Source organism: Haemorhous mexicanus, chromosome 16 (genome assembly GCF_027477595.1).
Source record: "Haemorhous mexicanus isolate bHaeMex1 chromosome 16, bHaeMex1.pri, whole genome shotgun sequence".
Taxonomy (NCBI): Eukaryota; Metazoa; Chordata; class Aves; order Passeriformes; family Fringillidae; genus Haemorhous; species Haemorhous mexicanus.
In genome coordinates, this window is record NC_082356.1 from 1,974,909 (window position 1) to 1,997,869 (window position 22,961).

A 22,961-nucleotide genomic window follows, 5' to 3' on the forward strand; every position below is an offset into this window, starting at 1 on the left:
TATAGCCAATAGACATGAATTAATTAAGGAAATTGTGTTACTTATAAACAATGACCAATAAATTTTTGGTTGCTAAAAATGTATGGAATTTAAATATAAACATTGAAATTTGGATAGAGACATAGAATATTACTAATATAAATAAGAAAAAATAATTATAATTTTATTAATTCATTGCACTTTTTTTAAAGGCAAAATGTATAATTTTTTTATGCTTTGGGATGTCAGTCTGTAAGAGAGTCCAAAGATCCCTCATTTGCCTCACAACCGCCATCGAGGACGGAGATTGAAGCCCTTCCCAAGGACTGAGACTGAGATCCTTAAAATTCTAACAGGGGGTGCTGGGCTGACTGAAGCGGGATGTCTGCCATTGGGAGCGGGATGTTTCCCATAGGATCCAGTCCTGAAACAACGGGCCCCGCTCACTGCTGGCACCGGTTTGTCCTGTTCAGAACTGGACTGTCTGTACCTGTGAGAGAGTCTGTCTGAAATATCCTCCAATCTGCCTCACAACTGTCACTGAGAGATCGCTCAGAAGACCCCCTTTGTCCCATTCCTGGCCCTACAGTGGAAAGTTCCCCGCCAAGCCAGGGGCTCTCAGACCTGAAGGAATTGCTAAGTTACTGTTTCCACAGGTGCATTTTTCTGCATGCTACACTGAGCCCAATGAGAAGAAGGGGGCACTGAGCCCTTTTTGCAACAATAGCCTTGGAAGCTGTCCCACCTCTTGGCCTGGCTGAACTTCTCCTGAGCTTTTGAGTGGTCTCCCACAGAAGACCCCTCTCGTTCATCTGCAAGCACTGTGACAGACAAGCTGAGATGACAGAAGCCTCTCCACCAGAGAAAAACCTGAGAAATCCCCACGTGAGAAAGGCCGCTCCTACACTCCCCAAGGACTGGGACTGAAGCCCCCAGCCCGGGGAGGTGCGCGGGGGAGGCGAGCTGACCAAAGCAAGATGGATGTTGCAGGTGTGGGCATTGGACCACGAAAACAATGGCCCTTGCCCACTGATATAAACTGTGTGTACCCCTTTTCCAAATACCATTATTTTACCAGATGATACAATAGATTCAGTTTTGAAATAATCCCCCTCCCCCCTCAACAAAAAGTGTATAATTGGAGTCCAGATGGACTGCATCTCGGAGATCTCCCCAACGTAACAGGCAGATCCTCAACTGGACTGGACCTAAGGACTTTGTCTCTACGTTTGGTAGCTATATTCCCCTTTTTCTTTCTCTCTCTCTTTCTCTATCTTTCTCTCCCTTAATCCCTCCATCGCATTTTGCTGTGGTCATTCAATAAAGGTGCATTTGTTTGGATTATTGCTGCAACACCCCCCTGTACCGTGTTGGTTCTTTTTGCACCCTGAGATCCCTTACGAACCATCATGAAACCCATTCATAGGGACGGATCGTGACAACCTGTTCTCAAGGGACTCATTCTCCACTGTCCTGTACCTGTTCCCTCAATGTGCCGTCCTGCTCCCCTCCCAGCGGTAGATTATAAAAGACCCCAAGTTAACCAAAGACTTTGAGATTCTCCCCGAGGTTTCAAGATGGATCTGTTGGCCGGACCACGAGGATTTCGTGTCTATGTTGGTAGCTATTCACCTCCCCCCACTTTCTCTCTCTCTCTCTGTCTTTTATCTCCTTTCTAATCCTTCTATCACATCTGCTCTGGGCACTCAATAAAAGGTGCATTTGTTTTGGTTAATACTGAAAGTCCCCTGCTGTGTGTGTTTGCACTCTGAGATCGGTAAAACGAACCATCAGGACCCCCCTTGTCCCAGCGGATCGTGACACGGCCTGACGGGGTTGCTGCCCACAGCACGTGAACGTGATCTTCTTGGTGGTGGCTACAGTGGTTCATCTGGTCTTGCTTTCCGGTCTCCCTATCCCAGAATTACCTATGCCACCTGCTTTTCCCATACTGTGGTTCTCTTTAGTTCCTTAATTAGTCAGCCATTATTAAGTTCACTCTTGGAATAGGGGAATATCAGCTCCCCATCATATCGAGTGCATTTGAATGCACAGAGAAAATTTAATAAAGGGCTCATGGGTTGAGATAAGGACTGGGAGAGATCACTCATCAAATACTGTCCTGGGAAAAACAGGCTTAGCTTAGAGATATGAAATTCATTTATTACTAACAAACTCAGAGCAGGATAAGGGGAAATAAAATAAGCCCCTCTCCTCCCTCCTTCCAGCTCTACCTCCTACCCCAGCAGTGCAGGGAGACGGGGAAAGGGGGTTATGGTCAGTTCATCACCCATGGCTTCTGCCCTTGCTCATGGAGAGGGGTGGTTCCCCTGCTGCACCGTAGGTCCCTCCCGAGGGAGGCAGTTCTGCAGGAACTTCTCCAATGTGAGTCCATTTCAGGGGCAACAGCCCTCTGCAAACTGCTGCAGTGTGAGTCCATCCCAGGGACAGCAGTCCTTCCCAAACTGCTGCAGCATGGGTCACTCTTCCATGGGGTGCATTCCTCCAAGGACAGGCTGCTCCAGCCTGGGAGCAGGGGCCCTCTCTCCATGGCTCTCCTACAGGGTGTCTGGGTCTCCAGTGCCTGAAACACCTCCTCCCCCTCCTTCTGCACTGACCTTGATGTCTGCAGAGTTGTTCTTCTCACATGTCTTCCCTCTGCTCTTTTCTGACTGGAGTTAAAACTGCATGACAATCTCTATTTTAGTTTCTTTTTAAATCTGTTATCACGGAGGCGCTACCACCATTTGTAACTGGCCCAGCCTTGGCCAGCAGCAGGTCCATCCTTGAAGCCATCAGGGATTGGCTGTGCCAGACACGGTGGAAGCGTCCAGCAGCTTCTCACAGGAGCCATCCCTGTGCCCCACCACTGCCAAAAACTAGGCCATGGTACCAAGGGGCTGTTGTGACTCTGGGGGGCCACATGGAACCAAGGGGCAAGGGTGACATTGTGGGGCCACTGGAACCAAGGAGCCACGGTGACACTGTGGGGCCTCATGGAACCAAGGAGCCACGGTGACACTGTGGGGCCTCATGGAACCAAGGAGCCACGGTGACACTGTGGGGCCACTTGGAACCAAGGAGCCACGGTGACACTGTGGGGCCTCATGGAACCAAGGAGCCACGGTGACACTGTGGGGCCTCATGGAACCAAGGGGCAAGGGTGACACTGTGGGGCCGCATGGAACCAAGGAGCCACGGTGACACTGTGGGGCCTCATGGAACCAAGGGTCAAGGGTGACACCGCAGGGCTTGGTGGAACCGAGGTTCGATGTGACACTGCGTGGCTTCATGGAGCCAAGGAGAGCACTGTGACACTATGGAACCTAATGGAATTATCAGAAACGATACAACTTCTGGTTTCTTTTAACGTAACTTCAGTCAGGGGTTTGTTTGCCCAGGTAGAGGGGAATTGAAGTTTCTCTTCAAAAGACTCTGCTCACCAAGGCTGGGTGAGGCCTGATGAGCTTAACATCTACAGATTGGGAGTGGCCAGAAGATGCACAGGAGGTAAATGAACATTAATGAACATCACCCCCAGAGTGCAGAGACACCTGGTCTGGGAAAAGATTGAGAAGGGAATCAAAGAATGAGGACTTAATTGACATCAAAGGCGAACGGATCAATCAGCAATAGCAGATGGAATACTAAGAATTGGATAATTTGAGAGCAAAGAACATTAATTTCTTTGGGTTTTTTCTGTATAAATATGTGAGAAGTGTAGTAAAGAACAATGTGTGATGGAATGATTTTCACTGTGGAACCCGGACACGTGTGGATGGAATAATTTCTATTGCATGTGATGGCCGCAATGACATCCTGGCAAGAATAAAGTAATGCCTAAATTCTGTAAGGTGTTGTTGGAGTTTCTGTTTTTCATGCAGTTTCAGTGTCAGTCCAGTGAGGTCCATCACCAACACAGGCTCTTTCTGGACTCTTTAGAGAAGAGAACCGGAGGCCACAATTGCACAAACCTCTCAGAGACTCCCAAGCAAAAGCAAAACCCTGCAGTCCCTGGGAGCATTAAGGAGCCCCCAGGGCCATTCCTGAGCAAGGCTCCCCAGGGACTCCTTCCAGCAGATCCCTGAGGCCACTGGGATGTGAGGCAGGGGGGGATGCTGAGGGCAGGACAAGGGGGTGACAGTGCCCAGCCTGGCTGGGGCTGTGCCAGGAGGCCCCAGTGCCTCAGGACAAGGTGTCTCCTCCCAGCCCTTGGTGGCACAGACCCTGCTGTGCCCAGGGCACCAAGATGTGGCTTCTCCTGGGCACTGCAAGCCCCGCCAGGGCCCTTGGCCATGTCCAGCACAGCTTGTCCTGCGCTGTCCCACAGCTGCTGCTGTGTCCCTGCAGGCTGCACACTCCGATGTCACTGCCCCCTGGCTCTGCCCTGCCACTGCCAGCCCTGCCCTGACCTCTGCCCACCCTCATCCTCTGTGTCTGGGGACACACACACATGCACTGAGCTCATCCCCCTCCTTCTGGGTGCTGCTCCTGCCACAGCACTGCCCTGGGAGGGTTCATTCCTCACAGGAGCTGCTGTGTTTGTACTGGAGCATTTTATAGCTCTGCTTCTGCCTCTCTGGCAATTGTCTCTTCAAAGAGCTCTCCAAGGAAAAGATTCATTCAATTGTGGAATAGCAGAGGTGGGAAGAGCCCCCTGAGCCCCCTTGGCCTGGGTGTGGCTGGGATGGAGTTCCCTTTGCCCAGAGCACCCCTGTCCTGCTGTGCTTGGCTCTTCTGGCTGCAGCAGGGCTGGTCCCAGCCCAAGGCTTTGGCTGTCCCTGAGCAGGGCTCGCCCCACATGAGGCTTTTCTGCAACCCGCTCCCCCAATGGGCTGGGGGTGGGCAGGTGTTCCTGGGGGCGCAGGGATGGGACAGCTTGGCTGGACTGACCCAAGGGCTCTTCCATTCCCTGTGATGTCCAGATCAGCAGGGAAATGAGGGGGACAAGAAGGTCTCTGGATTTTCTGTATTAATACATTTGTCTTCCAAAGCAACCACTACAGGTGCTGAACTCTTGTTTTCCCATGGTTTTCCTTGCTTCTGCATTTGGCCTTTGCTTTTTGGTCCCTCCAGTATTAATCTCTCTTTATGATGACCCCCAATGTTTTCACCTTATTTTCTCCTGTTTTCTGATGAAGGAGGGACAGTGACAGAGACACTTGGCTGTCACTTGATGGCCAGAGGGGTTTAACCACAGTCACCTTGCCCAACTCTTCTCTTATGGGCACAGACAGAAATGTCAGGGCTCTGCCAGGTGCCCACCCCTGAGCTGGGCTCATGCCCTCCTCCCAGCCCCAGGGCTGCCCAGGGACACGAGTCCTTCCCTTGCACACACACACAGAGTTCATTGCAGCACGGGCAGGGGCTCCCTGGGCTCTGCTGCCACTGCCAGAGCCTGGCAGGGACCTCAGCCCTGCGGGTGTCACCCTGCCCTGCTCTGCCCTGCCTGAGGTGTCCCACGGCCAGAGGGATGGACACAGGGAGCTCTGTGCTCAGGAGCTCGTCCCAGCCCTGCACTCAGGGGTTCCCAGGGGATGTTACTCTCTGGAAAGTCCAGGAGCAGCTGAAGGAGTTTGTGCTCACTGGGTTTATGCCCCCTCACACACACAGGATGTTCAGGGCTGTGGAGTGTCCATGCACTGCAGACACAGACTCCAGACCCGGTCACTTGATGTCCCTCCATGGAGAGAAGAAGAACCTCTGTGACCTGGGGTGAGAGGCCACTGCTGTAGCAGTGCTGGCTTTGCACTGCTGGGACAGCCCCCACCCTGATCACTGCCACACTTCTGCTGGGCACTGCTGGTTTCCTCTCCAGGGCACTGTGCTGGGCACATCCCTGAGAGTAACTGGGAAGGAGATTGAAGCTTTCAGGCCCTGCACTGGGGAGATGCCCTTGCATGATGGAAATGCTGCTGCAGAGCCCAGCTCTGTCCCAGCAGTGCCCACAACCTGTCCCTGCCTGCATTCCCTTGACAGGCACACAGCATGACAGGGACTGAGCTGGCAGAGCCCTGAGGCCCTAAACCAGCACAGGGGTTCTGAAGGGGAGTGTGGGAGTGAAGGAAGGGGAGGCTGTGGAGGAGAAGCCCTGGGGCTCCCTGGAAGTGAGGAACACTGGGGTTCCTTTTTCTCCTCCAGCTCTGCCCAGAGGCACGGACCCTGCAGCTCTAGAAATCAGGGAGGAAAGATGTCAGGCACACATGGCAATACAGAGTTCTTTATTTTGTGTTAGCATATATGTAGTATACATATGCTGGTTTTCCAGTATCTGGGTGCAAAAAGAAAGATAAATATTAAAATAAAAATACTGGAATCAAACATTGTTCTGTGAACAAATTCACAAAAGTTTAACGCCTATGTAAACGGCAAAAAATACAGGACACAGAGTGAGAATTAAAGAGTAACATCATAAGAGATATGCAGAAGAATGAGAGTTTATTGCTTCTGAAAACCAATTGATATCATTTTCTTCAGGCTATTCCTGACCTCCTGGTTCCTCAGGCTGTAGATGAGGGGGTTCAGGGCTGGAGGCACCACTGAGTACAGAACTGACACTGCCAGATCCAGGGATGGGGAGGAGATGGAGGGGGGCTTCAGGTAGGCAAAGGCTGCAGTGCTGAGGAACAGGGAGACCACGGCCAGGTGAGGGAGGCAGGTGGAAAAGGCTTTGTGCCGTCCCTGCTCAGAGAGGATCCTCAGCACAGTCCTAAAGATCTGCACATAGGAGAAAACAATGAACACAAAAGAACCAAATGCTAAACAGGAACCAACAGCAAGAAATCCAAGTTCCCTGAGCTGGGAGTGTGAGCAGGAGAGCTTGAGGATGTGTGGGATTTCACAGAAGAACTGGCCCAGGGCATTGCCATGGCACAGGGGCAGGGGAAATGTATTGGCCGTGTGCAGCAGAGCATTGAGAAAGGCACTGGCCCAGGCAGCTGCTGCCATGTGGGCACAAGCTCTGCTGCCCAGGAGGGTCCCGTAGTGCAGGGGTTTGCAGATGGACACATAGCGGTCGTAGCACATGATGGTCAGCAGAGAAATTTCTGCTGAATAGAAAAGGACAAACAGAAACACCTGAGCAGAACATCCTTTGCAGGAGATGTTCCTGGTGTCCCAGAGGGAATTGTGCATGGTTTTGGGCACAGTGGTGCAGATGGAGCCCAGGTCGCTGAGGGCCAGGTTGAGCAGGAAGAAGAACATGGGCGTGTGCAGGTGGTGGCCGCAGGCTACGGCGCTGATGATGAGGCCGTTGCCCAGGAGGGCAGCCAGGGAGATGGCCAGCAAGAGGCAGAAGTGCAGGAGCTGCAGCTGCCGCGTGTCTGCCAGTGCCAGCAGGAGGAAGTGGCTGATGGAGCTGCTGTTGGACATTTGCTCTGTCTTGGCATGGGGGTCTGTAGAATAAGTAATCATGCAATACTTCAGTTTGTGGAGAATTTCAAATATCCCAGCACAGCCTGGGGGCACTTTCCCTCCACTGCCTGCCCAGGGCTCTGCTACCTGGAGCTGTCCCTGCCAGCAGCTGCTCCCTGTGCCCAGGACTGGGCCATGTCAGTGCTGCCTGAGCGCAGCTCAGCCCTGGGGGCTCAGCTCTGCCCTGCAGACCCCTCCCAGCTCTGGCACTGCCCAAGGGCAGCTCTGGCTCTGCAGGCTCTGATGGGAATGTCAGACCAATCCTGAAAAGGACTGGAAAAGCGATGCTGATGCTGCCCTAAGGAACCCTGTGCTGATTTCTGGCACTGCCTGGTATATTCAGATCTCAGAGAATTTTTTTTTTTTTTTTAATAATTTTTCTCTGTCGAAAGTGAGTCAGGAATATCTAAGTGCATTTTTCTATCCAGGCATCCCAGAGAAATGGATTAATAAAGCAGGATTTTTTTGTTTTATGCAGACCCTGCCTTGCTGTGCTTATCATTTAATCTACCAGGAAATACCCTGGAGATCAGTGTCATGCTGGGAGCATCCCTTAACAATGCAGCATCCTCACCACACAACAGAAACTCTTCCAAGCCTTACCAGCTGTCTCCTCCCACCCAGATCTGGTCCCACAGTGCTTGGAGCAGCTGCCAGGGCTGGCTGAGAGCTGTCCCTGGCAGGCAGCAGAGTCCCTGCCCCAGCAAAGTGCCCTGGGCTGCAGGACCCTGCTCTGCAGGACAGCCCTGGGCACCCCTGGCTGCTCTGCACAAGAGACAATCAGAGAATGTACTCACAGCGTCTGGAGGCATTGGGATGTTCCAGCTTTAGGAGATGGCTCCAGGAGCTGCAGCTGCCTTGTCCTGCAGCCAGAGGTTCCTGTGCCAAGGGCTGGCAGTGATTCTCCCCCAGTCACTTCTCAGCATCTTCACAGCCCTGACTGATTGAAAATATCTCTGTCTCTGTGCTGTGCCCAGGGTGGCCGCAGACAGTGCCCTCAGCCCTGCTGGGTTGGGAGAGGAGCTGCTCCTGAGGATGTGTTATTTTGAAGATCTTCTTGATTGCCAGGAGTTCCTTCTGTTCCAGGAGCCCAGCCCAGCTCAGCAGAACAGACACAGCACAAGGACTTCTCTTGTGGGTTGGGTGCTCAGGCCCTGAACATCACTCCCTGAGAGGGAGTAGAAGAAATATCTCAAGAATTCAAAGTCACAATCAATCTCCAAAGTTTCTTGAAGATTTAATGGGTCCCACTGAGGGACACAACTGAGAAAGCGTCCCCAGGTTCCAGTTAGAGCAGAACACTGGAGGCAGTGATGACAGCTGGGGACAAACAAGGCAAAGGTGTCTCTGGTGCTGAGCAAAGCTGGATGTGTTTCAGGAATGCAAAGGGCCAAGGCCTGAGCCCCAGCCCCTGGCCAGGAAGATCCTGTCCCTCCCTCCTTGCTCAGGGCTCTTCCCGGGATGGGCACTGGCATGTGGGGATGTGCAGTGCCAAGGGCAGGAGCATGGGACGGCCCCTGCCAGGCTGCTGAGCAGGGACAAGGAGGCCATGAGGCCCCAGGCCTGCAAGGGTCACTTGTCTCCTGCTCCTGGCTCAGGCCCAGGCCCAGCAGCGATGGCCAAAGTGCTGCCCAAGTTGGCTCTGTCAGGGCCTGGCAGCTGCTGCCCATGCCTGTGCCCTGTGCAGCCCAGGCTGTGCTACGGTGTCCCTGCCCTGCGCCTCTGTCCCTGCAGGCTGTGCTCATCCCCCGGCTGCCCCACCTGGCTGGCCCCATCCTTTGCTGACAGCTCTGCCTCCTGCCTGCCTCTGCCTGCCCACACAAAGCCTTGGGCTGACCCAGACTCCTTCTGGGGGATGTGTTGCTCCACAGCCCTGCCCTGGCAGGGAAATTCCTTGCTCTTTTTTCCCAGTCTGGGCCTCCCAAGCTGCCCTTTGCATTAACTCTTTCTTTCTCTGGCTGTACTCTCCGATGTCAAAAGGATCCACCATCTCTGAATCCACCCTTCAGTCCCTCCCAGGGCTCTCCCCTTCTGTCCTCAGTCTGCACCCCACTGAGCACAGAGCTCCTCTGTCCCTATACAGTGCTCATGTGCTTGAGGACATGGGCGCCTGGACAAGAAGGACGGTTCTTTTCTACAGGAAGGAAACCACAGAGCCCCAGGGTTTTGAAGGCAGATGAGAGGCAGGCACTGGAGGCCAAGGTAAGCCAGACCTGTCTGTCCTTGCAGCTTTTGTCTGAAAGCAACCCTTGGATATTTGGGGAGTTTTGGAGGTGCAATTCCATTTCAGCCATATGTAGCAGTGTATTTCTATAGCCATGGGTGCCTGGAGCAGAATGACAGCTCTTCTGCACAGGAAGGAAAGGGCAGAGCCCCAGTGTTTCACAGGCAGATGAGAGCTGGTCTTCAGGAATCCAAGGGAACCTAGACAGTCCTGGCAGCTTTTATCTGGGAGCTCTCTTGGATATAAGGAATTTTGGAGGCAGATTCCCAGTTTTGGCTATGGATGCCTGCACATGAGAGATGTTTCTTTCCATGGAAAGAAAAGCACAGCCCCCCCAGTGTTTTGATGGCAGATGAGAGGTTGCCCCCCCAGATGCCAAGGCCATCTAGAGCTGTCTGTTCTGGCAGATTTCATATAGGAACAATCCTTTGATATAATCAAATATGGAGGTAGAATCCCAATTTCAGCCCTGAACCCCTGGAGGAGAAGGAGAGTTCTTTCCCAGAGGAAGGAAAACATGGAGCTCCATGGCTTCAGGGCCGGATGAATAGCAACCCTCCACATGCCAAGGTCAGCCGGACCAGTCAGGCTAAGCCAGCAAGACTTGTTCCATGTTCTTGGATCCTGGGGGCCCTGCAGCAGAACTTTGTTTCCAGAAGGCCCAGCGATACCACAGTGGTCTCCTTGGCTCTGCAGTGGCACAATGGCCCCTTGCTTCCATGAGGCCATGCTGTGCCAAAATGGTTTCCTTGGTTCCATGGAACTGTGCAGAGTGCCACAATGGCCCCTTGGTTCTATTGAGCTCCCCAAAATCACAATGGACCCTTGGTTCCACAGGCATGGCTGTGTCACACTGGCCCCTTGCTTCCATGGGGACCCAGAGTGTCACACTGGCCCCTTGGTGCCATGGGGACCCATAGTGTCACACTGGCCCCTTGGTTCCATGGGGACCCATAGTGTCACAATGGCCCCTTGGTGCCATGAGGACTCAGAGTGCCAGAATGGTCTCATTGCTTCCATGAGTCCCTGCAGTGTCACAGAGCTCCTTGGCTCCACAAGGGCCTGCAGAGCCCCTTGATTCAACAAGGCCTCAAAGTGCCAGAATGGTCTCCAGGACTCCATGATGACCCACAGTGTCACAAGGACACCTTGGCTCCATGAAACCCTGAAATAGGGAATGGTCCCTTGATTCCATTGGGCTCCTCCCTGTCACACGAGTTCTTAGTTCCACCGCACCCTGTAGTGCCACAATGGTCTCCTTGGTTCCACAGAGTCAGAATCTCTCGGTGGTCTCACGGAGCCCCACTAAGATCCCCTTGATTCCATGAGGCCCCGCCGTGCTACAATGACCCTTAGGTTAAATGGCCCCTTGGTTCCAGTGAGTCCTGAAGTGTCATAATGGTCTCCATGGTTCCATGAGGCCCCAGAATGTCACAATGGACTTTTGGTTCCATGAGCTTTCGTACAGCCAACAGCAGTGTCCTTGGCTCCACAGTGTCACAAGGGACCCTTTGTTCCATGAGGTTCAGTAGAGTGAGATGGACACCTTGATTCCATGAGGTTCTGTAATGTCCCAATGGACTCCTTGGTTCCATGGCCCTGCTGTCCAGAATTGCCCCTTGGTTCCATGAGGTTCTGAACTGTCAGCAGGAATCACCTTGGTTCTGCAGTGTCATAACTGACCCTTGGTTCCATGAGGTGCCAGGCCTCCCACAGCCTCTCAGAGACCCTTCTCCCCCTCATGGCCCCTCTCAGCCCCAGGCCTGGGGCTCCTCCCAAAGGAGAAGGGGTCGGGCCCTGCTTGTTCTCCTTTTATTTCAGTCCCTTCACAGCCACGAGTGAAGAAAGGCTGAAATGGAGCCTTTCCCCAGCGTTTCCCTCAGGGTTCCTTGCGGGCTGAAGCTCTGTGCTGGCGCTGGCCCGAGCGCCGCCATCCCTGCAGCCGCCAGGCCTTTGCTGTCCCCCCGTGTCTGTTCCCTGTCCCCGAGTCCCGCCCGGCTCTGGCAGCAGCAGCAGCCGCAGCGCAGGGGGCGCCGGCCCGGCCCAGCCGGGGCTCCCGGCCAGGAGCAGCAGCAGCGCCGGCCCCTTCCCGCCTGCTCCTGCCTCGGCTCCCGAGGGCTTTTTCCAGCTCAGCTCTGGAGTAGAGCAGCAATCACCCACACCCAGCCCTGACTGCGCAGGGCCCGCCTGTGCTGCCCTGACCCAGCCCGCAGAGAAAGAAAGGATCGGGGTCCAGCGCTGTTTTCAGCACTGCTTTACTCACCCTGAGGTGACAGCAGGAGGCTGCTGCTGCCTTTGCCTTGGCAATTGGAGATCATGGCTGCTCTTGCCGCTTGAAATTTATCTGTAAAACTGCAATTGCCTTTTTTGATCAGTGCTACCCAGAGTGCTTTTTTCGTGATGGTGAATGTGGGAATTCTTAAAATCAGAGGATTTTGGGAAAGCTGAAAAAGGCAGGTTTCAGAGACAGCAGAACTGTGATTAGAGCTGAGCTGTAACCATGAGATAGGGCAGCAGAAAAGTTAAATAAGAAGTGGGAAAGTATGGACAAATAGAACAATAGTTTGTGTATTAACGCTTGGCTAGAAAAACTCCCTAAGCTGCAGAAAAGTATATCTAGCCTGATATTAGGAAGTACTGAGCTTAATAAATGAGCTCTGAGCATTTTGTTTTAAGGCTTAGAAGCAGGTATTGTATTCGAAATAATCAGGTATTGTTTTAACCGAAGGTACGTGTGCTTATAATGGTTGGATAGAACTACTGTCAATATGCTTCTGCTTTGCGTGATTGGTCAAAAAACTTTTAAAGTAAGTTGTAACATTGAGTTCTTTGTCTGCTGCCGAGGAGACAAACTGCCGGCATCTTCCCATTGTCATAACCATGTAATGAGACTGATGCTGGAAAATAAACACCTCAAGACACTGTCCTCAGCAGTCCAGTCCTGTTTGTGATTTTGTACATAGACCCCCGGCCGGCAATAGGTGAACTCAGGCTTTTGGTCACAGGCATCATGATTAGCAGATCTTGAAATCCCCTAAAGTCCCTGAGCACTAAGTCAAGGAGAATTAAAGCCACACAGACCACATTTGCAGTGCTCAAACACGGCCCTGTTGCTGCTGCTGCTGAAATAAAATCACAGAAATTGCCTCTCAAGTGTCAAATCAAATGAAAAAATCCACCAGGAGAAAGAGAAACCAGAACTTCTCGACTCACTTCATTGTTTCTCCTTCTGAGCAGCAGCAGCAGCAGCAAGTGGAGATGCGCAGAGGTATTTCCAGCTGCTGCTGATCCCAGCTGGAGCCCAGCCTGCTGCCCAGTCCCAGCGGGAAGCTGAGCCCAGCCCGGGGAGCTCCCGCAGTGTCGGGAGCTCAGCGCACGCGGGGCCAGGCCCAGAGCTCCGGGCACGGCCGCCCATTGCGGGGCAGCGGCGCAGACGGAATGTCCTGCGGCCCAAACCTCCTGCTCCTGCCACACAGCGCCAGCGCTCTCCCCCTCCTCCTCCTCTCCCAGCACGGCACAAATTCCAGCTTGGAGGAGGCTTCCCCAGAGAGGGCTCAGGCTCCTGCTTCAGCCTCAGGGTCCCTGCAGAGGAACAGGGCATCTTTCAGGCACTTCCACAAGCTCAACGCTGCCATTTTGGGGCAATCTGGGATGAAAATGGACTTGTTAGGAAGCACAAAAGCAGAGGGAATTGATCAGAAATTATTAGGAAAAAAATGACCCTTCTTAGAGACAAAGTTCGCAAAGTCATTCCATGCATTTCTCCTTTTCAAATTCTTCCAGTCATCTCCTGACAGGTCCAGCATGTTCTGGTACTTTTCATGAACTGACTGTACTCTTGATTCATATCAATGCATGAGATGTAGAAGCATCTGAACTGAACACTGAGACAAACTCCCTCTGTCAGCCCATTTTCATCTTCTAGCTCACTTTCCGTATGTCCACAGGCATCTTGGAATGATTATCCCACAGCTCTCCATTTCTGGCTGCAGGCTCTGGAGGTTCTTTCTCTGCATTCAGTCAGGTTTGCATTCCCTAATAATTCCTGGTAGCCCATCATGTTTTCTTAAGGTAGAACAGTAACATTGAAAACCTCACCAATGGCACAACTGCCCAGCCCACAAGGAAAAGAAAGAAGAAGCTGTCAAGTTCTTCAAATATTTGTCCTGCTTTGCTGCAAGAGTCGTGCTGCACGCACAGTGTGGAAAGCCAAGAGGAGCTGCAGTTGGTGGCACATCTTGTGACAGAAGCTGCACCTCGTTCTCCAGGAAAGATTCTTGGAAAGAGCAAAGAGGACTGAGGAGCAGATGATGGGAAAACTGAAAGAGCTTTTAAGAAATTCAAAGAAAACAGAAAGAAACCATCTGAGATGTTTTACTCGATTTATTTTTATGCTCCCCTTTTCCATCTTGCACTACTTCTCCATCCATTAATTCCAAATGGATCTCACTTCTAAGCTCAATGACTTGGCAAGTTGTAGACACTGTCAAATACCATGAGCTACACCCAGTTTGCCTTCCCCTGGTTTTCTTTGGAAAGCAATGCTGGAGAGGTAAGTGCAGTGCCTGGGTCACGTACAAATTCAGCATTCAGGGAATGCGCTCCGATAGTGTTTGACCCTCAGCAGGGACAATGCACAGCAGGGACTGAGGGGATTCCTGTGCCGCTGTGCAGGAGTGCAGACTCTGGGTCTTGGCTGAACACGGCCAAGTTCCCGTGTTTGGACAGGCTCAGGGGCTGCCCCGGGGAGCGCGGGGCTCGGCGCGGGGGCGAGTGGGCAACGGACAAACGGACACGGGGACAAACGGCCCCGGCGCTTCAGTTGCAGCGGCAGCAGCAGCAGCGAAAGCAGCAGCGAAAGCAGCAGCAAAAGCAGCGACTTTGCCGAGCCCCTCTTGCTTGTCCTCTCCCTCTCCCGCAGTCCCGCTTGTCCCGCAGTCCCGCTTGTCTCTCCCTCTCCCGGTCTCCCTTTCCCGAGGTCCCCTCCTCTCCCAGCCTCTCTCCCCATGCCCGGTCGGGCCATGCCCCCGGCCCGCCCCCGGCCCCGGGCGGGGCTGCCCCGTGCCCGGCCCCGGGCGTCCCGCCGCGGTCTCGCCTCCGGCCGGCTCTGGTCGTACTGGCGGTGGCGCTGCTGGGCGGGCATCAGTGCCTGGGGCTGGGGCGGCACCGCCTCCCTTTGGCTCCGCCTGGCCCGAGCCTGGCCCCGGCCCCGGCCCCGGCCCCGGCCCCGGCCCCGGCCCCGGCCCCGGCCCCGGCCCCTCCCGGGGCCCGCGGAGGACACAGGCGGCGCGGCCGCTCCCGCCGCCTCCGCTGCCGCTTGCCCAGCCCGAGCTCCGCCGCTCGGCAGCGCGGCCGCCGGCCCCGAGCCGCCGCTGTCCCGCTGCAGGGAGCGAACGCCTGGGGATGGCCGGCCCGGGGCGCTTGAGGGGCGCTCGGGGGCCGTTGCCGGCCCCGGGCCGAGCGCTGACAGCCGCGTCCCGCCGGCAGGGAAGGCGCAGCAGGGCCTGAAGGAGCAGTACCGGCTGGGCTCGCTGCTGGGGCGCGGCGGCTTCGGCAGCGTCTTCGCGGCCACGCGGCTCTCGGACGGTGCCCCGGTGAGCGGCGGGCGCAGGAGGAGGAGGAGGAGGAGGGGGCGGAGGAGGAGGAGGGCGGAGGATGGGGCTGAGCAAGGCGGGCGGCGAACTCAGCCCGCTGCTGCCCTTGGCTTGCAGGTGGCCATCAAAAGGGTGCCACGGGAGCGCGTCCGGCACTGGGGCGAGCTGGTGAGTGAGCGGGGCCAGCGGGAGCAGCCGGGCCATGCCGAGCGGGGATGAGCCGAGGCCCGACAGGGTGGAAGCCTCCAGGACGCCTCGAGGGAGAGCGGGCGTGGGGCCAGCGCAGGGCACAGAGCATCCCAGGCTGGCTGAGGGCTTCCTGAGCCCCGGCACGGCATCAGCCCCACTGACGGCATCGTGCTCCTCCCGCAGCCCGACGGCACCAGCGCACCCCTGGAGATCGTGCTGCTGGCCAAGGTGTCCACTGGCTTCCCTGGTGTGGTCCAGCTGCTGGAGTGGCTTGAGCTCCCCAACGATGTCTTGATGGTGCTGGAGCGCCCGGAGCGGTGTCAGGACCTGCAGCGTTTCATTCGGGCACGGGGCTTCCTGCCCGAGGAGGTGGCGCGGGAGCTGTTCCGCCAGGTGCTGGAGGCCGTGCGGCACTGCACCAACTGTGGGGTCCTGCACAGGGACATCAAACCAGAGAACATCCTGGTAGACCTGGCCACCGGGCAGGCCAAATTGATTGACTTTGGCTGTGGCACCTACCTGCAGGACACAGCCTACACTCACTTTGCAGGTGAGCCCACACAGGGTGTGCTCCTGGTCCCAGCATCTCATGGCCCAACATCTCAGAGCCCAAGCTGGGTGTGGCAGTGGGGATTCTCCCTTCTGCAGCCCTTCATGGCACTGAGACTTCAGCCAAGTTGCTTTTGAGCAGGGCTGGGTGTGGAGCCAGCTTCCAGCCCTCATGGCAGCCTTTGCCCACCACTCTGCCCAGGACTGGGGCTAGGGCAGCCAGCCCAACAAAAACACCCGTGGGTGGGGGTAGCCGAGAGGGGGGGTCGGAACCAGGGCCCCAGCCAGTTTGGTGTGCAGGTGAGAAAGGGCTTGGACTGCTCCACTCGCCTGCTTTGTTTTGGGTTCATAATGTTTTTTGGAGCAATGCAGGCAGGGAGGATGCAGGCATGGTTTTTCCCCCAGCACTGAGTGGTTTCTTCCTTGTTATGGTGGGGCCTTGCCAGGGCTTCCACTGCCCTCTTCCAACCCCAAGTCTGTACACAAGTCCCAGGTGCTGGTGAGAGGGCAGTGCGTCACACTCCCTGTGCCACTGGAGCAGGGATGCTGGGGCCAGGCTCTGGGAGCAGCAGCATCCCCCTGATGAACTCCATCTGTATTCCATAGGAACACGGTCATACAGCCCCCCGGAATGGACCCACTTTGGCTGGTACTATGGCAGGCCAGCTACCATCTGGTCCCTGGGCATCCTGCTGCACCAGATGGTCTGTGGGGAGCACCCTTTCAGTAGGGGCCAGAACATCAGCTGGGACCATCAACTGTCGCTGCCACAAGGGCTCTCTCAAGGTGGATCCTCATCTCTGGGCACGGGGGAATACCAGTGCTGGGAGAAAACAGCGGGCTCATGAGCATCCTGCTCTGGCAGCTTCTGAGGAGGTGGCACATGTCCTGCTCTCCTGCTCTCCTCCAAACCAGGGAATGGATGGGAAAGCTTAGGCCCAGCTCTGAGCACATCCAGCATGGCCTGGGCACGGGAATAGTGGGGCAAAGCCAACAGGAGCCTTCTCCAACTGACCGGTGGTTTGTGGTTTCTCTGCCCAGAGTGCCAAGATCTGATCAGGCGGTGTTTATCCATGCTGGACTTGGACAGACCCTCATTAGAAGAGCTGCTCTGTCATCCTTGGATGCAGGATATTCATCTGCCCTAGAAGAAGGGAGAGAGCCACAGGCACACTGTGATGCAGGGCCCTGGTAAGTTACAGCTCCACACATGCCTTGGCAGTCAGAAGCAAAGGAAGCCAGACTTTTTTGTCCTGCCCGTGTCACTGCCCAGGGCTCATCAGATGGGAACACACAGCCCTTGTGCTGGAGCTGAGCTGCTCTGCCCAGCACTGGTGGCCACCATCTGAGCTGGTTTTGCTTGTCCTGGTTCCCTGACAGCTGGGGCCTTGGGCAGAACCTGAGAGCCTGGTCTCACCCCAGGGAAGGAGAAGGAGCCCCTGGAGAAGCTGTACCAGGTGGGACTGCTGCTGCTGGAGACAGCGAGGATGACATCAAGGATGGCAACCTCTTCCTGGACCTGGCCACTGGCCAGCTGAAGATGATGGACCTTGATTGTGGCACCTTCTTCAAAGCCAGGCTCCACAGCAAATTTACAGATGAGTCCACACCCAGGGGGATGCTCCCAGATTTGGGCATTGCACAGCCTGGCGGGGAACCAAAGGTTCCCCCTTTGCTGGGGCAGATGCAGCTGATCCTTCAGTCGCCTGCCCAGCTGGTTTTGGCAGGGCTGGGGGGATGGGCTGGGCTGGGTACGAAATGGGAGTGGGCTCCTGGCCCTGCCAACAGCCCCCAGCCCCCACCGTGCCCCGGGCTGGGGCTGGGGCAGCCAGCCTGACACAAACAAACCCCATGGTGGGAGCAGAGGTGGGACTCCAGAACCTGTGCTGCGGCTGCTTTGCTGTGCAGGCAAGGAAGGGCTTGGGCTGCTCCACTGCCCTTGTTTGCTTTGGGATCAGCATTATTGTGGGGGGCAGTGCAGGGGGGAAGGGAGAAAGCCTGGGCTTCCGTTCCCCGTGTGTGGGTTTTTCCTTGCATGCAGGGGTTGGGCCTTCCTCAAGGCCCTGGCAGAGATAAGATTTTTTTACCTTTTTTCTTGTTTCCCCTTTTTGTCTGTAATCTATTTTCAATAATTTGTTGTTTGTTTTTCTAGATGAAGCCTTATAGGTTGGGTCCAGTCTGGATCAGGAAGTGCTTGGGACCAGCTGCAGCGTGGATGGGCCGTGCCCTTGGAGAAGGCTGAGGACATCGTTTGGGACCAGCTTTTCTTCCAGCAGGGGAGGGCGTGAGGTGGGTCCCTGTCTGCCTGGCATGGTGGGATCAGAGCTTCTGGGAGATGGCAGCGAGCCGAGGAGCCTCCTGCTCTGGGCAGCTGCTGAGGAGGTGGATGTGCCCTGGCTGGCTGCAGGCTGGGCACACGTCCTGCCCTCCTGCCCTGCTGCCAAAAGCAGCAGTGATGGGCAGCTCTGGGCACCGCTCTGAGCACAGCCAGCATGGCCTGGGCACCGTGGGCGGCTGGGACAAGGGCACAGGAGCCTTCAGCTGACGGGCAGTTTCTGCTTTCTCTCCTTGCAGCCGGGCTCTGCGGGTGCTGAGGCTGCTCTGGGCTCTGCCAGGGCTCTGCTGGAGCTCAGCACCGGGCTGGAATCAGCCAAAGAAGAAATGGTGTGACCTGCAGCACAGACTTGCTTGAGCATTTTGGCAGCACAGCTCAAGTTTGCAGAGTGTACACCTCCATGGGAAAAGATGACACCCCCCAAAAAATAAATTTGTTCAATAACTTCTGAAATGAAATCAATCTGGGATGCCCCCAAATGACATTTCTCAGCTTGCTCAAGTTGTAGCTCAGCCCTTCTCTGAACAGTTCTCTCCCCATCTGCCTCTTACTACTGCTCCCTCTTTTCCCTCGGTGAGTTCCCAGCCCATTGCAGCCTGTATCACACTGTTGCCTTCCTTGGTGCCCCTCCCCACGAGGAAGGCTGAGCCCCAGGCTTAGGGATGCATCCTGTCACTGGCTGAGGAGCAGCAATGTCTCAGAGGTCCCATGGGATTTTGGTGTCATTGAGAGCCACTCTCCAGCCCTCAGCTCTGCTCACTGCTGAGCTCCCACTCCCTTTCCCTTGTCCTTCCTGCAGGATGAGCTCTCTGAATCCCCTTGAGCCTCTCCACCCTTCCCAGCCCACACACCCACCTCAGTAAGGCCGAAGCTGAAGCTGCTCTGTCTCCTCTGGTGTACAGGGTGATCTTGACCCCCAATGAGTTGCAGCTGGACCAGTTGCTGAAGATTGGAGGCGGGCCTGATCTTGACAGGCCACACCTGCAACCCACAATAACTAGTGATATATAAGAGTACGGGAAGAGGAGTGACAGGAGTCAGATTACTCCTGCAAGGACCTGGAACAGTCAGCGTGTAGAGGAACTGCCTGTGAGGAACATCAAGAAGGTGTGAAGCTCTGACAATACGAAATCCTTGCTCTATGATGACGCTAGAATTTGTGTTATCTAAGACAACACTCTGGCACACCATCCATTCCCCTGTGCAGGGAGCCCCAGCCCCAGAGCACAGCACACAACAGTGCAGTCCAGGCTGGAACAGCTGCCCGACAGGCCTGGCTTGGCTCTTTGTGGCAAGGGAATGCTCCCTGTTTCCAGCTGTCCCTGCATGGTGGCCCCAGGGCAGAGCCCAGCTGGGCTCCCACTGCAGCCCCTGGAGCTTGGGGCAGACAGTGCTCCCAGAGCTGAGGTTCCTGGGGAGCACCCGGAGCTGTGCCTTGCACTCTGCTGCCATGTGTCACAGTGCAGGCTGGCTAGTGCTGTGTGAATGCACCAGCCCCTGGTTTGAGTGACAGGGGCCTTGCCCAGTCACATCTCTGCCAAGGCTGCAGTATTTCACTGGGCAGAACCTGACAAGGCATAGAGAGCAGAGCAATGAAATTACCCAGACTAGGTTTTTCAAAGGCACTTTAGAAGGAAGGGCTTGAGAATAAATGCTCTCTGTTTGCCACATGAACATTGGGGAGAGTTAGTGTCTTTGTCTTCAACCCACTCCCCCTCGAGCCAACGTTACAGCCACCCACTCCCTCACACATCCCCCTCATGCCTTCCCACTGCTGTGTCCTGTCAGGGCTTCTGCAGCCCCTCGTCCCTTCTTGGCCCCGTCCCCTCAGGGTCTCTCCCATCCCAGCCAACCTGCCCGGCAGCAGCGCCGCAGCCCCACAGCAGCTGCAGAGGAGCCCCATCCAGAGGCACCTCGGAGCCCTCAGCAATCCAGCAAGCAGCACACGGGCAGGAGGACACAGATGGCGCTTCCTGCCTGGGACAGGGCTTGTGGCCATCTCCAGGCACTGCTCTCACAGGGATCTCTGCAGCTCCAGCCCCTGCCCACCCACTCTGTTGGCAGCAAAAAGGCTTCAGCAGAACTACCAAAGGCCAAGGGGCTTCTGGCCATTTTCCCTGCAACACAGCATGCTGGGACAGCTTGCTGAGCCCAAGCACCCTTTTTCCCCTCTTCCCCTATGCCCTGCAGACCCTGGGAAGCAAAAGAAAGCTCCCGGGAGTCTGTGTATTATAACACATTCTATATTCATATACTAAAGAAAAAACAAAAATAAAAGAACAATCATGAAGAAAGAGAATATTCCCGCTGGCTTAGGTGGCCCCAGCAGACAGAGCCTCTGGGCTCAGCTCTCTGCAGATCTCCAGCAGCGCAGCCAGCCAAGCCCCGACAGACGAGGCCGTGTCCTCCATGCCCTGCGGAGCTGATCCTGCAGCCTCTGGAAGACGGAAGATCGCTCACTCTGGAGTGCCTGGAGGACATTCAGTGTATGAAGTGCCATGTCTGACGTGGCACTGCTGGTGTCCTCTGTCAGGTGTTCAAGGGCTGAAAGAGAGAGGAACAGAGCCACGGTCAGATCCCGAACCTGAGAGAACCCGAGGAGAGTCCCCTGCCAGGGCCATTCCAGCCGGCTCTAGCCATGGCCAGGAGGGAGCAGGGACCAATGGGACCAGCCCGAAGCTCCTGGCCACGAATCCCCCATGTGGCCCTGAAATCTTTGTGTGCTCTGCCCATGCCGCCCCTCGTCCGCAAAGGGAGCAGTGCCCTCGGCTGCCGGGGCAGGGCTTGCAGCTCCCCCCGCCAGGCCCTGCTGTCCGCACGCTGCCCTCACTCACCGTTGCAGATGAGCCGGAGCTCTTCCTTCTTCCCCCTCAGGTGCCGCCCGGCCATCCCTGGGAACACAGAGCCTGTCACAGCCCCAGCGGCACAGCTCCCTGCCAGCGGTGCTGCCGGCACTGTGGCCACACGGCCTGCTGGCCCGGCAGGGCTCAGCCCGGCCCCTGCTGCACGCGGCCGCCCCAGGGCACGGCTGCGAGAGGGCGGCAGCAGCGCCGGGGCCAGGCGGGGCTCGATGGTGCCGGGCCCGGGTGGCGCTGCCGGGGCAGCAGGTGGGGCTGGGGCCGAGCTGTGGCAGGGCCGGGAGGGAGCCCGGGCTTGTGGCTCACCAATGAACCTGATGGCCACCACTCGCAGGGACTCCTGTGGGCTCTGCAGGTAGGGCAGGGCCCAGCGCAGGTGCTCGGCTGCTCTGCTCCCGTGGTCTGCCAGCTGGAGAGAGTGGCAGGAGGGAAGGGTTGGTGCGGGCTCAGCCCCTTGGCCGGGCGATGCCAGCGCCCAGCCCCAGCCTCCCCTGCCTGCACAGCCCTGAGGCGCGGCCAGCAGCTGCTGGTCCCGGGCTCTGGAGGGGCAGAGGGCCGGCTGCTGCCCGGGGAGCCGCGGTGCCGGCCCGCCCCACAGCTCCACTGGGCCAGGGCTCCATCGGAGCCTGGCTCAGGCCCACAGGAGCCTGGAGAAGAGCCCGCACGGCCTCTGGGTGCAGCAGCGGGCAGGGGCAGAGCTGCCAGCCCCGCACTCTGAGCACCGCACTCAGGGGCCTTCTCCAGGCTGAGGCTGGGGCTTGCAGGCCATCCTTACCAGGCACTTGGTGAACTTCCACGGCTTCTGGTTCTTCACCAGTCTTTCAAGATCCCTCCTCTTCAGGAACTTGACCACACAAAGCAGCGTTTCTTCAGAAGCCTGGAGAGCAGCAGAGATGCAGAGATGGCCCCACAGCCCAGGGCGCAGGACTCACGTCCCTGTGCCAAGGCCTGGAGGAGGCTGCAGCCCGGCAGGTGCCAGGGCAGGAGGCAGCCGAGCCCCCTGCCAGGGGGACAGCAGCAACCCATGAGTCCTCACCTGTGCCACACGCCGATTCTCATCATGGCAGTGGAAGAAGAGTGGCAGCAGGCTCTGGCGCAGGGGTGTCTTCAGGGCCTTTTTTTTCTTTTCCAGTGGAAGAGTCACCAAGGTTCTGAAGAGCAGTATGGAGAGCAGCTGCACCTGGCTATTATTCTGTATTGAAGGAAGAAAAGAAGACCTTAGCATTGGTTGCATGGGGCTCAGCTTGGCCCAGGCCTGCAAATCCACAAGGCACAGTGCCTGGGAAGCACCCAGTGGCCGTGGCTGGGGGCAGCGAGCCTTACGTGGTCAAAGAGTGGCAGGAGTGCCTCAAGCAGCTGCAGTGTGATGGGGCTGGGCATCAGCATGTCATTGTCCAAGATGATAAAGCTGAGAAGCATGACTGTCATGCTAACTATCTCTCCATCTGCGTCCCACAGGAGCTCCACAAGACTTTCAGTCAGGCTCCACATTTTTTCGGTCTGTGCGGAACACAAGTTTGTGAAACGCCATCCTGCTGCTGCAGGGCCCAGAGGCCAAAGGCCTGTCCTGAAGCACTCGGGCAGCTGAACTGGGAGGCAGGAGAGCTGGGAGCAACTGCCCCAGCACCCAAAGCTCAGCCAAGCCCAAGGGACTGCATTCCCCAGCTCAGCCTCAGCTGCTGCCCCCTTCTCACCATTGAGGGCTCCTCCATGAGCTCCAGAAGGGCCCTGAGCGCCAGGCGACGCCTCTCCCTGCACTCGCTCTGCAGCTGCCTTGACAAGATTTCCAGGACTCTGTTAGCACCGCGTTCACTCAGGTC

At 56.2% G+C, this 22,961-nt stretch overlaps 2 protein-coding genes and 1 long non-coding RNA gene across 3 annotated transcripts; 2 read left to right on the plus strand and 1 right to left on the minus strand.

Annotated features, from left to right (window-relative positions):
- Positions 1-6,352: 6,352 nt before the first annotated feature.
- LOC132335020 (olfactory receptor 14J1-like) lies at positions 6,353-7,365 on the minus strand. The gene has a single exon (XM_059861142.1). The coding sequence runs from the start codon at positions 7,348-7,350 to the stop codon at positions 6,418-6,420; it is 933 nt and encodes a 310-aa protein (XP_059717125.1). The 5' UTR covers positions 7,351-7,365; the 3' UTR covers positions 6,353-6,417.
- A 2,794-nt stretch (positions 7,366-10,159) lies between these two features.
- Positions 10,160-17,138, plus strand: LOC132334544 (serine/threonine-protein kinase pim-1-like). The gene is made up of 6 exons (XM_059860650.1): positions 10,160-10,199; positions 14,978-15,210; positions 15,328-15,378; positions 15,583-15,949; positions 16,555-16,734; positions 16,990-17,138. The coding sequence occupies exons 1-6, from the start codon at positions 10,160-10,162 to the stop codon at positions 17,094-17,096; spliced, it is 978 nt and encodes a 325-aa protein (XP_059716633.1). The 3' UTR covers positions 17,097-17,138.
- Positions 17,139-17,675: 537 nt separating this feature from the next.
- Positions 17,676-18,745, plus strand: LOC132335036 (uncharacterized). Its single transcript, XR_009488577.1, has 2 exons — positions 17,676-18,237; positions 18,523-18,745. It is a non-coding gene; the product is annotated as an uncharacterized LOC132335036 (long non-coding RNA).
- The last annotated feature ends 4,216 nt before the right edge of the window (positions 18,746-22,961 follow it).

What these genes read in the sequence shown, in the direction of transcription:
- LOC132334544 (XM_059860650.1), top strand. Translation starts at nt 10,160, where the DNA reads ATGAATAGCAACCCTCCACATGCCAAGGTCAGCCGGACCA. An exon ending in TCCGGCACTGGGGCGAGCTG is followed by an intron (nt 15,379 to 15,582) that starts GTGAGTGAGCGG and finishes CTCCTCCCGCAG; the next exon opens with CCCGACGGCACCAGCGCACC. An exon ending in GCCACAAGGGCTCTCTCAAG is followed by an intron (nt 16,735 to 16,989) that starts GTGGATCCTCAT and finishes TTCTCTGCCCAG; the next exon opens with AGTGCCAAGATCTGATCAGG.
- LOC132335020 (XM_059861142.1), bottom strand. Translation starts at nt 7,350, where the DNA reads ATGTCCAACAGCAGCTCCATCAGCCACTTCCTCCTGCTGGCACTGGCA.